This window comes from Sciurus vulgaris (assembly GCF_902686455.1).
Source record: "Sciurus vulgaris genome assembly, chromosome: 11".
Taxonomy (NCBI): domain Eukaryota; kingdom Metazoa; phylum Chordata; class Mammalia; order Rodentia; family Sciuridae; genus Sciurus; species Sciurus vulgaris.
Genome location: NC_136472.1, coordinates 24884110 through 24898067, shown reverse-complemented (window position 1 = coordinate 24898067; position 13958 = coordinate 24884110). Strand labels below are relative to the sequence as shown.

The window sequence follows — 13958 nt, the reverse complement described above, 5'->3', positions numbered from 1 at the left end:
CAAATTTTATACTTCACTAATTGACACATTTCAAAATTTCATAACCTTGCTTTCACGGACTACAGCTAAGAAGACAACTTATTTCCAAGTTTTCCTTCTATGACCTTGAATTCTGCCTAACTAGAGTTTTCATGATGATCTATCTGTCCAAGAAAGCAATTTTTTTTCTTTCTTCTCATGCCAATATTCTAGATGGCATGCTCTGTCAATTCAATTTTTAATATTTACTGAAGTTATTTGGAGCTGTCATTCATACCATCAGATCATTGTGAGAAAAACTAGTATGATCTGAAGTACCAATATATCACTCATCAAAGGAACTTCACGTTTTAAAAACACTTTTGTAGCTGTATTATTGATAAGTGAATAATTGCAATTAACATTTTTGAAAAGTAAAAATGTCCTCTTGGAAAGCCAATGCTAATAATCATGATGAATACAATTGCCCCAATTGCACACAGTGCACAACCACCTCCACATGTTTTGCTCATATTGAATCACTTAGCCATTCTAGAGTCCCTTAAAGGTAGTTTCTAGAATCATTTATGTTCTACAGGTGAAGATCAAGAAATACGTTGAATGGCAGATCCCTGGTGGGAAGTAGGGTGTCCTCTGACAGGAGTCAGTGTGGCTTCAGACTCCATGCTAATCACTGAGATAACACACTTTACAGTCTGATTTCATTTGCATGTCTGAGCATCTAGTTGGGAACCTGATTATCTAAATTAAAGTGTGCTTGGTTTTAAATTAGCTGACTATTCTTTTCCCCTCTGCTTGCAGTGTGTGGCTGCAGGCTGTGGACAGTGTCAACAAACATCACCTAAGAGCATGCAGTGATTAATGCCTCAGGAGTCCAAGGAATATGTAGTTATTTCCTAAGGAATTCTAAATGTTCCATTTGACATGAACAAGGAAGGAGTTATCATTTGCATTTTCTTACATACTTTGTCATTTTATTTGTGTCTGTGATCATTATCAAAAAGTATATGTAACAGAGTTCCTGGAGGACAGTAATCTTGGGCAGCCCAATAAATGATGGGTTTTCTTGAACTGATGTAACGTGGAGTTTAAGAATGGTAGTACAGGAAATTCAGAAGAATTATTTCATCAAAATAGGTTTTTCTTCACAGAAAAAGAAGAGATGATTCCTGGATATGATGGAGACATGCTGGCTAAGTAGGAAGAGTCTTCTTGTGCTTTGATTCATACCTCTTGTTTGCTCACTGTTCTAAATCTTCATCCATAAATCATGAAATCTGATACTGTTTCAAGAATTTTAAAAATATACTCTTCTTTATTCAAATTGTTTATTATCCTTTACATCCTGCTGGTTATATAAGGAGTGTTCACATAAGAACATTTGACTGACCCTGCACATCATGGGAGAGGTCCTGATTTTACTAACAGTATTTTTCTGGTGAATTGATAGCCACCCACTCATTCCTCTCCTAATGACAAATCTTTTCACAGAAATTGATTAGACAATTTTAAAATATGTGCAGATGTGTACCTGTGTTTGAAAAGCAGCTTTGGTAATTAAAAAAAAAATTATCAGAAGAAATGGAGGACTGGGTATACTCAATCTCAGAACATCATTTTTTGTTTATATTTGCTATAAACCGAGTCTCAAAGAATTCTTTAAAAAAAGAAGAGAGTATTCAAAAATTAAATGATTTGTCTCTGGAAATATTTTATAATTTTTAAATTTAATGGTAAGGATGGAATTTTAATATTATAAATAAATAGAAGGAAGACCAGTAGGAGGATAGAGGAAGGGGATCAGGGGAAGGGAGAGGGGAGGGAAAGGGACAGTAATACATTTATATTGTGTCAGAATGTACTCCACTGTTTTACCTAACTACTGTGCACTAACAAAATCATAAAAAAGAAAAGGAATGCCAAATGATCTAATGAATAAAATATATTGTCCGTGACACAAAATGTATGGGAAAGAATGGAGTATAAGCTAAATCATGGAAGACCTAATTGCTACCCCACACCTCCTTTTGTTCACATTTCTCCATTTTCTGACTGTCGCTCTCTCTGTTTCTGTTTCTTTTCTGAGTCAAACTAAAAAAATAATTTTTTTTAATTCTCCTATTTTTCACAACTGTGCATATAATATTTATTATCTTATCTGCACCATTCTCTTTGTGATTTTATTCCCAAGTTATCCAACTCTGTTTTTCTAACAGAAACAAATGAAGCATTTAGCAAAGCAGGCCTAAGACTAAAATGGGAGTTTCAGTGCAGTTTGAAGTCCAGATGTGTTGGTGGCACCTTATTACTGACTGGCATTCTTGAAATATCCCCCTCACCGGGAGTGTGATTCATGTCAGATAATTCTTCTGTGTCAGCACTCACAAGTAGAATTTCAGTTAAAAGAAAATTAAACTTGTTTCTTAATTCTATGAATGATTGATAAGGCTTCTGAGCTTTAATATTCTTTTTTCACAAATCACTTTTATTTTACATTTTTTCTCCTTTGGGAGTGAAGAGGAACAAAAATAGGACACCATGCTTGAAGACTGTAAAGTAGCAAATGGTTTGTTGTGGGTCCTCTTAAAAGAGCCTGAATGGCTTCCTCTGAGTTTTCCCTCAAGCATTAGTCTCCATGCTGTGTTCCCTGACATCACACAGATCTGCCTTATCATCTCTCAGATTAGAAGAGAAAAAAATGCCTTCACTCTTCAGAAATTGTGTTTTTAGTTTTAAAGTCATGGATTCTTTAGATCAGCTTTAAAAAAAGCAATTCAAGTAATGTATATGATTCATATACTTTTATGTAAATGTTTTTTCTCTCATACACACTCCTTGCTGCCTTAGTCCACAAGCAGTATGCATTTTCTTCAAGGACTGATGAAGGATCTCTTATCCAGGACTCAGCTCTTAAGCTTAGTAATATAAGTACTTTGCCTGAATACTGCAAAGTGATACGACATCCCATCCTCTTATACACTGTACTCTATTCCTGAATAAGAAAGGAAATGAAAACATCTTATGTTAACAAAGAGAAGTTTAAAAAAAGAAGCAAAGAACCCTGTTACACAGGGACATAAAAGCTTTGTAAACTCCTGAGCAAGTGAAAAGCCACATAAAATTGTGTTGGTTAATCAGGGTAGTGGAAAGAATTCCAATCCCCAGGGAGGCTGAGAAGCAATTCCAAAGGTTCATGGTTTCTCAGGGAGCCTCTTTAAATTCCAGTCAGAAGCCAAGGCAGAAACTTTTACTTCATTTTTCTTTTTTCCGAGGTCCATCTTGAAGGCATCAGTTGAGCATCAGTGGGAACATCCTCCATCTCTACTACCAGAGAAGTCATTTCTCTCTTAGGTGAAGAATGAAGACCTGAAAAAAGAAAGAGCATCATGCTTTGGCCATTACCAGAGTGTTTAAGGACCTGACAAAAGGTGAGATTACTAATTAACACTTCGGCCTTTTCAGACAGGATTTGCAATGGTGATGCACTGCTTCAAAGTGCAGGTGTTGTAGTCGGGTTCTCATGGTTAATGTCACGCACTGTCCTTTTCCTTAGTAACAGTGAACACTTGAGCTAGCTGCATAAACTTTCTGGCCCCCAGATTTCTCATCTTTAGTGGGGATTGTACCAAGATGAATGGATATAGCAGGGGTGAAACGGCATATGTGGAGCTGAGAGGACAGCACTTGACATCTAAGTACACAATGGAGAGCATTCAAATCGTTCTCCTATTTTAATTACTTTCCTTCCTTTGCTTTAGGAACTCCTATGAAAGTAAATCCATACTCAGTCTTTTATCTTGAGTAAAAACTGAATAACTTAGGAATTCAAGTGAATATTTTTCTACTACTTCTCTAAAACATCTTATTTGTTCCTTTTAAATACATTCTCATTTGTTCTCTAATGATACCCCCATCCTAATGCTTTAGATTTAAAGGTGAATATTATGTATGCATGTCAAAGTACAGATGTAGGAAAAATTAAGTACTCCTGTGCCAATCATGGGTAGTGATAGAGAGTTTACTATTGCCACAACCACAAACTAACAAATAGCACAGGAAATGACAATAAAGATAAGGGGACTCATAGCACAGAATGGAAGCTTGTGATTTAACTATCTATGTAGTTTGTTAAGTGTGCCTGATGTCACAGATTGCATTGGGCTCCTGCTACAGGATTGTTCAGGAAAATCCAAGTGGCTGATGTGCAGAACTGCTTCAGGACTAGTCTTCATAGCTTGACATCACCCTTGCAATTAGCTAAATCACTAAGACAACAGAAAAGAAGTTCAGGCATCTGTTAAGAAGGAAACTAGCAGAGAGAAAGAATATATTTTCACTCACATTTAGCAGGATTGAGAGATCTAGGGAAATGAGCATGAGTACACTGAGAAGAAAGGACCAGCAATCCGAAAAGAATATGCATCTTAGATAGTCAGGAAAGGGAATGTGCTTAATTAGATGGGGCATGTTTCATTAGACAGGACAAGAAAAATAATCTTTAATTGGTGAAGAATAATCCTAGATCAAATATATGGAAAATTTAAGGAATTTAACAGAAAAGTTTATTACAAGTAGTATTTTAATTTATTTTTAAATTTGTTACAATAATTATTTAATAAGCAATATGAAAGTATGACTGATATGTGCATACGTGTGCATATAAACTCTATGAAATTTATTGCTTAAAGTATAGTTACAAAAACACTGCCTGTAATGAAAATCTTATTACAGCTCTCTTACAGTTTTGAAAGATACATATGTGTATATAAACAATAAAATTTAAAACAGAAATTGTATTATTTACAGAGCAATTGATGTTAGAATTAGTTTTGTTGCTAAATGATTTGTTTTGTTAGGAAGAAAAGAGTGGGTAATGTGAAGAGTGGGGCACAGAGATGCCAACTTTACAAGATCACAGCCCAAGGTGGTGACCAGTGCAGACAAGTCATGATTTGAGGGAGCCCTGAGCAATCTCAGGAACAGGACCATCATATTCAAGAGTATACGTGAAGGAAGGAGAAACCAAGGCATTTTCTAGGAGAAATGTGAACAGTACAACCTGCTATCTACATCAGAATATAGACCTAAAACTGATATTGAAGAACACATGGAAGTTAGAGAGGGTGGGTCTATGGTGGGGTCACTTATGGAAAGTTTTCAATTGTTTAAAATTTTTATATAAGATGCTGGGTTATGTTAGTATAACCCTTGACAAATAAATTAACCACAAACCTTACATTCTCTTTCTGAACGTCTAGGAAATTTGATGGTAAGATTTTAATTTTGATGTTTAATTCTAAATACTCCTATAATAGTAACAAAAAATAAAAAGATTATTATTATATGTTCCCTTCTAAGTTATAGAATTATATTTAAAATATTTATGAATGGTCAGTGATTTTCTTTTTCATCTGCCTTTCACTTAGTATAAAATGCTTCTTGTTGTATGTCCTCATGTTATTAATGTTTTATTCTTAGTATCATGTGATGATAATTTGTAATAGTCATTTATATAAACATCTTAATTGCTGAATGGGTTTGATATTTCTCAATTGCCATTATTAACATAGAATAATTTTTCAATATAAAATTTCCACATCTTTTTTCATTATTAGGATAAATTTATATGCCTGGGGTTAGTAGTATAAGCAATATAAGCAAATTAAGATTATGGAAACATTTACTAATATATTTTTCAGAAGTATTACATGAATGAATCAATTTTGTTGCCATTTTAGTGTAGAAGTCATTTTTAAAAGCATGAGTTTAAAAAAGACATTTTATTCTTATGAATAATTAATTTTTATCTCACTTTGTTTATGCAGACACTGTTTAAAATATTGCTGACACGAATACTCACATCTTCCTTTTGATTTATGCTTTTCATGGATCAGAAAGCTGACACACAGCTATTAAGTATGAAACTGGAATTGCTCTCTTTTTGATAGAAACACTAAACAGATTTGTTTCTTTTTTCTTAATTATCTATTCTGAATAATTATAGATTAACAGAAATAAGATGGTATAGAGGGTGCTAGTATGTTACTCAATTTCCTTTCATATTGTTTTCTTATGTTACCATGGGTATGTTTGCCAATATTAAGAGATACTTGTAAATAATATAAGACTTTACTGGACATGATGGTATATGCCTGTGATGTCAGCCACTCAGGAGGCTGAAGCAGGATGACCACAAGTTTGAGGCCAGCCTCAGCAAATTAGTGAGATCCTAAGCAATTTAGCAAGATCTGTCTCAAAATAAAAAGCCTGAAGTTGTGGCACAGTGATTAAGTGCCCCTGGGTTCAATCCCTGGTATCCAATAATAATAAAAATAGTAATAATACAAGAATTTATGTACATTTAAATTATTTTCCACTACTGTACTTTTTCCATAGTAGGATTCCATCCAGAAGAGCATAGTACATTTCAGACAATTACATCTTACATAATTTAAAATCATAAAATTTGTGGTCATAAACCATGAGCACACTATACTCTTTGTTGTTGCTATATCAGCCCTAGTTTTGGAAATTCCTTATTTGGTAAAAGAAAGTGTTGGTTTGTTAGTATCTGATGAGTATTTAATCCAAAAATATTATTGCTCTAAGAACATCTCCAGAAAAAGATAATGAATAAATAAGAGCTCCTTGATTATTTGATGAATTAGGAAACTATCTTCCTTTGAACCTGCCACTCAGTTTGGATTTCTTTGTAGAGGAAAGAGGAATGAAACCAGGGGGGACTGAAGGCCACAGTAATGTATTCAAGGAATGCTAAAGACATTTAAATGTTGTGTATTTTAAAAGAATAATTTCTTCACTGCAAATAATTGTCAAAATACTTTACGCTTGTAAATCAGTAAGAGGAAAAACACTCAGCCTTGTCAAGGTGAGGCAGGAATCAGAGGCAAAGGTTGTCATTCTGCTCTGTGTCCTGGGCTGTGGCAGGTCATTCTCACGCCTCCCCACCATCTGTGCTTCTGACTGCATTGATATTTCTAGTGGATGACTTCACTGGACTCTACTGAAGATCCACACAGAGAATCATTCCTAATAAACCCATTCACTGAGCAGAAACTTGAGGCTTTTAGAATTTTTAGGATCTGTGAAAAAACTGATCTGAGCCTCAGAAAGATTGGAAGCCAAGTCTGCATGAGTCTGGAGCAGATGTTCTTCCTCATTCTTTGCCTTTCCTGCTTTGGTTCTTGGTTTAGCAGACCACTGCTAAATTATATATTGATCTTCCAGGGTTGTTGTCTGACCCTATGACATTTAGGGTTTGCTTACACTCTCGTTGCCTTAGTGATAGTCTGTGAGCTGTAGACACAGAGTTCAAGGTGCAGACACTAGTGAGGAATGAACTGAAGGCATGGTGACAATGGCTGCCTTCAATCTGGCGGAGGACATATGCTAAGGCACACAGTTGTATATGTTAGCTTTATTAATATAAAGCATTATGTAATATAAATGGCTCAAAGGGAAGTCATTTGTCATTCTTGAATAAGCCCAATGATTGTTTTATTCCCCCTTTTTAACAACCAAAAATACATATGTATGCATATGTGTACATATAAATATTCACAGACAAAAATGCTGTTTGCATTTTAGTTACATGAACAGGAGAGGATACAATCACTTTTTTGAAGCTGTGTCAACCAGAGGCAAATAATTTCAAGAGTTGGGAGTATTTATCTGGAGAGCTCATGGAAAAACTTCCTGTGGGTGAGGTCATCTGGTTTTTATATAAGAACATTTTATCATTTGTATTTTTACATTTCCAAATTTGACCATCATTATAATCCTAGGAGATGAGGATTCAAGCTATTTTTAAACATTTCTATCTTACAATAAATCCACATAAATTTGAAACCATGTGTTTTGAAGAATTATATTTGCTCAGATAAGGTGACATTATATAAATAATTAACATATAATAAAGTCTCAAGACTCTAAATTATATTCACCTAGTTATTCCCTTTCTTACCTAGGGGTTGCCAATATGCATTTGTAGGAGACTGGACAATCACCTTCTGATTCTTCGTGATGTGCTTGTTTGCTTTATCAAGATTCCTCATTCAAACCTGAGCAATCGAATAATATACTTTAAATTTTAATATGTAGAGAGACCTTGCCTGCTCTGAACTTCCTCCTGGAAAAGAAAAAAATTCTACTCCTTTCTCTGCTAACCTTTTTTAAAAGAATTGAATTTTGAAGTTAGAAATTCCATGTTATAATTCCCAATGAAGAATCTGTTGTTTGATTCAAATTAAAATTGAATTAAAAATTCCTCTCCAATAAATAAGGATCAAAAGACCTCACACAGATTGTTGTTCCTGAGCAATTGCTTTCCCTCATTGTTCCAGTTATTTATCATAAAATAGATATTATTTTTATTAACCTTTGCTCACATTTTTAAATGATGAATTGCTAGTAAAATCTCAACACTTTGTATATACTTATGCATCAAGAGCTATGTACTTTTTTATACATCTTTCTGTTTTATAAAGAATGAAGCATCTTATCCAAAGGATCAATTCTTTTCAAAGTTTTAAAACAATTTTGAGGAGTAGCCGTGATTTTCCAAAACCACCTCAACTACCTCTTATTTCTTTTTCTAATGGTAGATTAGGCAGTCCTCTGGTCAAGCATGGCAGGTTACTCAACCCTACCTCATCCCATACCTATTGAAGGTTTGATCAATAAATAATAGTCTTTTTTGTTTTGCAATTTGTGTGTGGCTTCAAAGTGCCTCTAAATAATTCACAATGACTAAAGCTGGACTTTGAAATAAAAAGCAACTTCTCCACCCATTTGAAAATCTGGTTTTCTCCAGTGAACAATAATGTATCACCACCTCAGTTTTGCCTGATCTATAGCAGCTTTCAATAAAAGTCTAATATTATTTTCTTGGTGATAAAAAAAAAAAGCACTCAAGATAAGTTCAAATAATGAAGCACCAACTAGTTGATGGCTATAATATTACAAATAGCATAAAGCAATTTTTAATTCTAATTGTAGGTTTACATGATCACTCTTTTACCTTCATATTTTCCTTGGAAATGATGCAAAACCAGAGCACTGTAACTGAGTTTGTCCTACTGGGGCTTTCAAATATTCCAAGAGTTCAGAAAATGATTTTTGTTGTGTTTTTGTTGGTCTACATTGCAACTGTTTTGGGCAACATGCTGATTATAGTGAGCATTCTCTGCAGCCCTGCACTGCTGGGCTCCCCCATGTACGTCTTCCTGGCAGTCCTATCCTTCCTGGATGCCTGCTTCTCCTCTGCCATCACACCAAAAATGATTGTGGACTCTATTCGTGAAAGAAAAACCATATCTTATGAAGGATGCATGATTCAACTTTTTGCTGAACACTTCCTTGCAGGGGCAGAGGTAATTGTCCTCTCTGTCATGGCCTTTGACCGCTATGTGGCCATTTGCAAGCCCTTGCACTACTCTTCCATCATGAACTGGAGGCTCTGTGGCATTCTGGTGGGGGTGGCCTGGACAGGGGGCTTCTTGCATTCCATCATCCAGATTCTCTTTACTTTCCAGCTGCCCTTTTGCGGACCTAATGTCATTGATCATTTCATGTGTGACCTGTACCCATTACTGGGGCTGGCCTGCACTGACACCCGCATCCTAGGCCTTCTGGTGATCGCCAATAGTGGGTTAATCTGCATCATCATCTTCTCCCTGTTGCTTGTCTCCTATGGTGTCATCTTGTTCTCCCTGAGGACACACAGTGCTGAAGGGCAGAGGAAAGCTCTGTCCACCTGTGGATCTCACATTGCTGTGGTGGTTTTGTTTTTTGTTCCATGCATATGTACCTATGCAAGATCTCCATTTGCCTTTACCTCTGACAAAATGGTGGCCATATTTTACACCATCCTGAGTCCCTTGCTTAATCCTTTGATTTACACTTTCAGGAATCAGGAAGTGAAAAATGCCATAAGAAAAGGGTGGAAGAGAGTAGTGGTGCTTTCTGATGAAAGGTAGACATTAAAACTTGAAAAATTAAATTTCTGAAATAATAACAAATTGTTTTTTACTAAAAAACTTTATAGGATTTCCTTTGTATAGAAACATGGTAATATTTATATGTATGGAAAAACCTTCACATAGGGGTCAGGAAATGGCTTTTACATTCACAAAAGTTATCAGATCTGAATGGGCAACTTGATATTTCATATATAAATTCAAAAGAATTGAATTTTATATTTCTTTGAATCTAATAATGAAAGAAATAAAGAATGGAAAGAGAGATTACCTACTGATTACTCTCCCTTCTCTCTATTCTTTGCAAAATCTTTGCAGAGTGAAAACAAAATATTTTGTGCATTAGAAACAAATTTATTCATACAATTTCATGTTATAAAATATGGATGACAGTGATCTTAGTTACTGTTGAAGAACAACCAGGACTCAAGATGGATAAAGGGTAGAGACTCACCAAACCTCTACTGTAGGACACCCTGTGTCAGGTGGCTTTGGCATTCAGTGTGGGCTGGAGAATTTGAGTCCCTTCTTGTGTTTCCTGAGAGTTCTGCCTATGGATAGCTCCTCTCAGATCAGAAGCCATCAGTCAGTTATGGAGGGAGAGTGGGGCACACTCCATATGGGAGTCAGCAATCAGCATTTCTTATCCAAGTAAAGTCAAAGGGAACTGTTGGAACACCTCTATACCAGCAATGCCTTATTAAGGTACATACATAGTGCTGTGAAATGTCCCACTTGCAGAAAAAATAGTAGCCAAAAGCATCACAAAGTAAAAAGTCAATTTTAAAAGAGGATCACATTTCAATTTGTATGATTCTAATTTTCTTAGCTTTGACTACCAAGTGAAAATGATTCTATTGGAACAATTATCAATAAAAAGATAATTTAAATGTAGATACATATGTCATTTCTATTGCTAAAGTTTAGTCATCTCTGGTTACCAAGTAGCTTCTAGAACAAACCTATGTACTGAAATATTTCATTCTCTCCGAACAACAGATGTGGCTTTAGATTTGCATTTTGTTTTCCATGTAGATCTGCTTAGGCATGATGACACTCATCCCAATAATGTTGTTGGGCTAACACTAAGTTGGCTCCTTGGAGTTACCAGAGTTATTTAAAGAATTTGTAGGAATACAGTGCCAATGTAAAAAAGTGGAGATTCGAAAAAATGTTTCTGGATATTTGAAAGAATAACAGCAGGTTTCTAACCCTAAAAGGGAAATAATTCAGGAGTGATGCTGTATTAACTCATAGGTACCATGAAAACATGACTTTGCTCATCATCTTGCAATTTTTCTCCATTTGATTAGAGGAAAAAGTGGAGTCCTGACAGTCACCTCCAAGACTCTACAATTTAGGTGGCTGTGACCTCCCTGACTGCTTCTTTTTCACACCCTCCCTCCCTCTTGGCTCCTTTTCTTTCACTGAACACACAGGGACATCTCCTAGCTCACAGCCTATGCACCTATTTCTTGACTTGGACCCCTCTTCCATCAGTGTGCCAGCTCACTCTCTTCCCTTATTCCCCATGCATCCACATCACCTGTGTTTTAAAAGGCAGAACTCTGCATTGTGGATTTCATTAAGCCCCTTGTCACCCTCTCTGTTCTTTGACAGCTATATCACTCTCTGATCCTCCATATAATTTGTATACTTGTATTTTTGTTTGTCTCCTTTCATAAACCCTAAGCTATGAGGAAGAGAATTTCTTTCTTTTTGGTTCACTGATGCATCTCTGTCTTATTAAACACACTTTGACTGAATGAATGCATGATATATCTTCCCTTAGAAAAGTTCAAACCCATCTGTAATATTAATCCATTGAAATGTTGGCAGAGTGCATGTAGTCATTGGTGTCATTAGCATGCAGATAGTGATGAAAACTACAGTTCATATTTTAACATGGCATGGAATGGTGTCCTTCAAATAAATTTTATTTTTAGTTATTTCCTGTATCTATACTAAATTATTTTCTACAAGTCTGTTCATTCTCCATTCATTCTCCCATTGATTTCAAAAATAAAAGTTGTTTTCAGTGATCTGTAGGTATTTTGGATCTCAATAAAATAATCTATCGCTTCAATTTCCCATTTTATTGGTTAGTTTTGGTCTGAACAATTTCTTTATTATTCATTGATATGCTTACCCTAGTAAGAAGTAACTTTAAGTGAACAAGTTTTAGAGTAAGCTCCTAATTCACTCTGAGATTTTACATAAGACACGTGGATCAAAAGACAAAAGAGTGGTCTGGTGCGGAGGAACATGCCTGTTATTCCAGAGGCTTGGGAGGCTGAGGCAGGAGGAGAGTGAGTTCAAAGCCAGCCTTAGCAGAAGTGAGGCACTAAGAAACTCAGGGCCAAGTACTCCTGCATTCAATCCCTAGTAACCCCCCCGCCCCCCCAAAAAAGAGAGAGACAAAAGAGTGCTGGGCTGTGATGGTAGCAACACACCTGTAATCGTACAGAGCCACACCTGGGTTTAATCCCTGGTACAAAAAAAAAAAAAAAAGAAAGAAAGAAAAATGACAAAAGAGTACAAATATCAGTTGTCATCTATTCCGACTTGCATAGTTTCCGTGATTGAAAGACCAGAGTTCACTGCCCTCAATCCATCCCTGGCTATCCCTGGTTTTGCTTTATGGGAAGTTGTTAGGTATCTCAACTGTTCTCAACATATTTAATGTGCATTCACAGAATTCACTCAGAGCTTGAAGGGGCTAGGTGAGATCATTGACCCAGACTCCTGCCTAGTTGACTGATCTTGTTTTATAGGACAAGAAATCTTATGACAATACTATAAATATCTTATTACTTTTTTTTAAAGCTTTAGACTCCTAGTTGAGAGATTTAGAATGTAAGCTCTTTCTGTTACTAATGGGTTTTGTCACCTTGAGGGAGTCTTTTCACTTTCTCATCTCAATTCCTCATGTTTAAGAGGGATTCATAAAAACACAATAACTACTTCTGCACTTTTTTCTGAATCAGGGATTACTTCTTTTATGATATATCTTGAAGTCTTTATAAAATTGTATACTGGTAAAATGATAACATTATAAATTTTTCTTCACACTCCCATTTAATTGGTGGAGAAGTTGAGGTCCAAAAGCTTTAGGTGACATACCAAAAAATGTTCTCAAAATTCTTCCAGTCTGTTTGCAATGAAAAAGGCCAGACTGGCAGTAATATTTTCCCTAAGATGTTTCTCTCAGGCACTTGGACTTGCTGGTTGGTGCTCAGACACATGGGCAAAAGTGTGAAGCATTGTGCAGTCTGTCTCCTGCTTCTGTCCTCCCACCCCATCTCTGGATCTGTGACATAAACCTCATTATAGGTATCTCAGAAGCAACGGAATACCTAGCAGATACATACACTAGCTAATAAATCACAGTCTCCATCCAGCATAGGAAAGTAATTTTGTAATGTCCCAACTTTAGTAGCTTATGATCACATTCAAAAGCAAAGATCTAGCCATCTTCCTTGTGTGGAAGAGAATATATCTTTACAAATAAAAAGAAAAATGTGTTAAAAAATATTCAATAATCCTCATCCCTTTCTTCTCTCTGCACTGTTTTAAAACATAGAGGGGAGTGGAAATGGGGTAAATAAATATTATTAGTTGACCTCTACACAAGATTAAATTGAAAATTGAAGAGGTTAATGTAGTTGATTAAATTCAAATAGCAGGTAGTGGTAGAGCCAGGGCTCATGGTAGGTGGACATTTAACTGGCTTCAATGAATTCCATGATTCCATAAGAGAGGGACTTAAGTCATAATCACATAAAAAATGAGCAAGTTTTCCTCAGCTGCAATTAATACTGAGTTGAAATTTAACCCCAGTGCCTGCCTTGTCTTCAGACTGTGTTAACTAGGTAACTCACTGACAACCTTTGGGACTGATTGGGAGTTTGGCTTTCTTAGAGTTCCTGAGAATAAAAACCTTAGGCTTCTAAAACCTTCGTGGAATTACTATAAATATCC

General features: G+C 35.7%; 1 protein-coding gene across 1 annotated transcript; it reads left to right on the top strand.

The window, feature by feature from the left end:
* Positions 1-9002: 9002 nt before the first annotated feature.
* On the top strand, positions 9003-9977 carry LOC306638975 (olfactory receptor 4C15-like; the record flags this gene model as incomplete). The annotated part of the gene is made up of 1 exon (XM_079102424.1): positions 9003-9977. Exon 1 carries the CDS (start codon positions 9039-9041, stop codon positions 9975-9977), a length of 939 nt encoding a protein of 312 aa, XP_078958550.1. The 5' UTR covers positions 9003-9038.
* Between the last annotated feature and the right edge of the window lie 3981 nt (positions 9978-13958).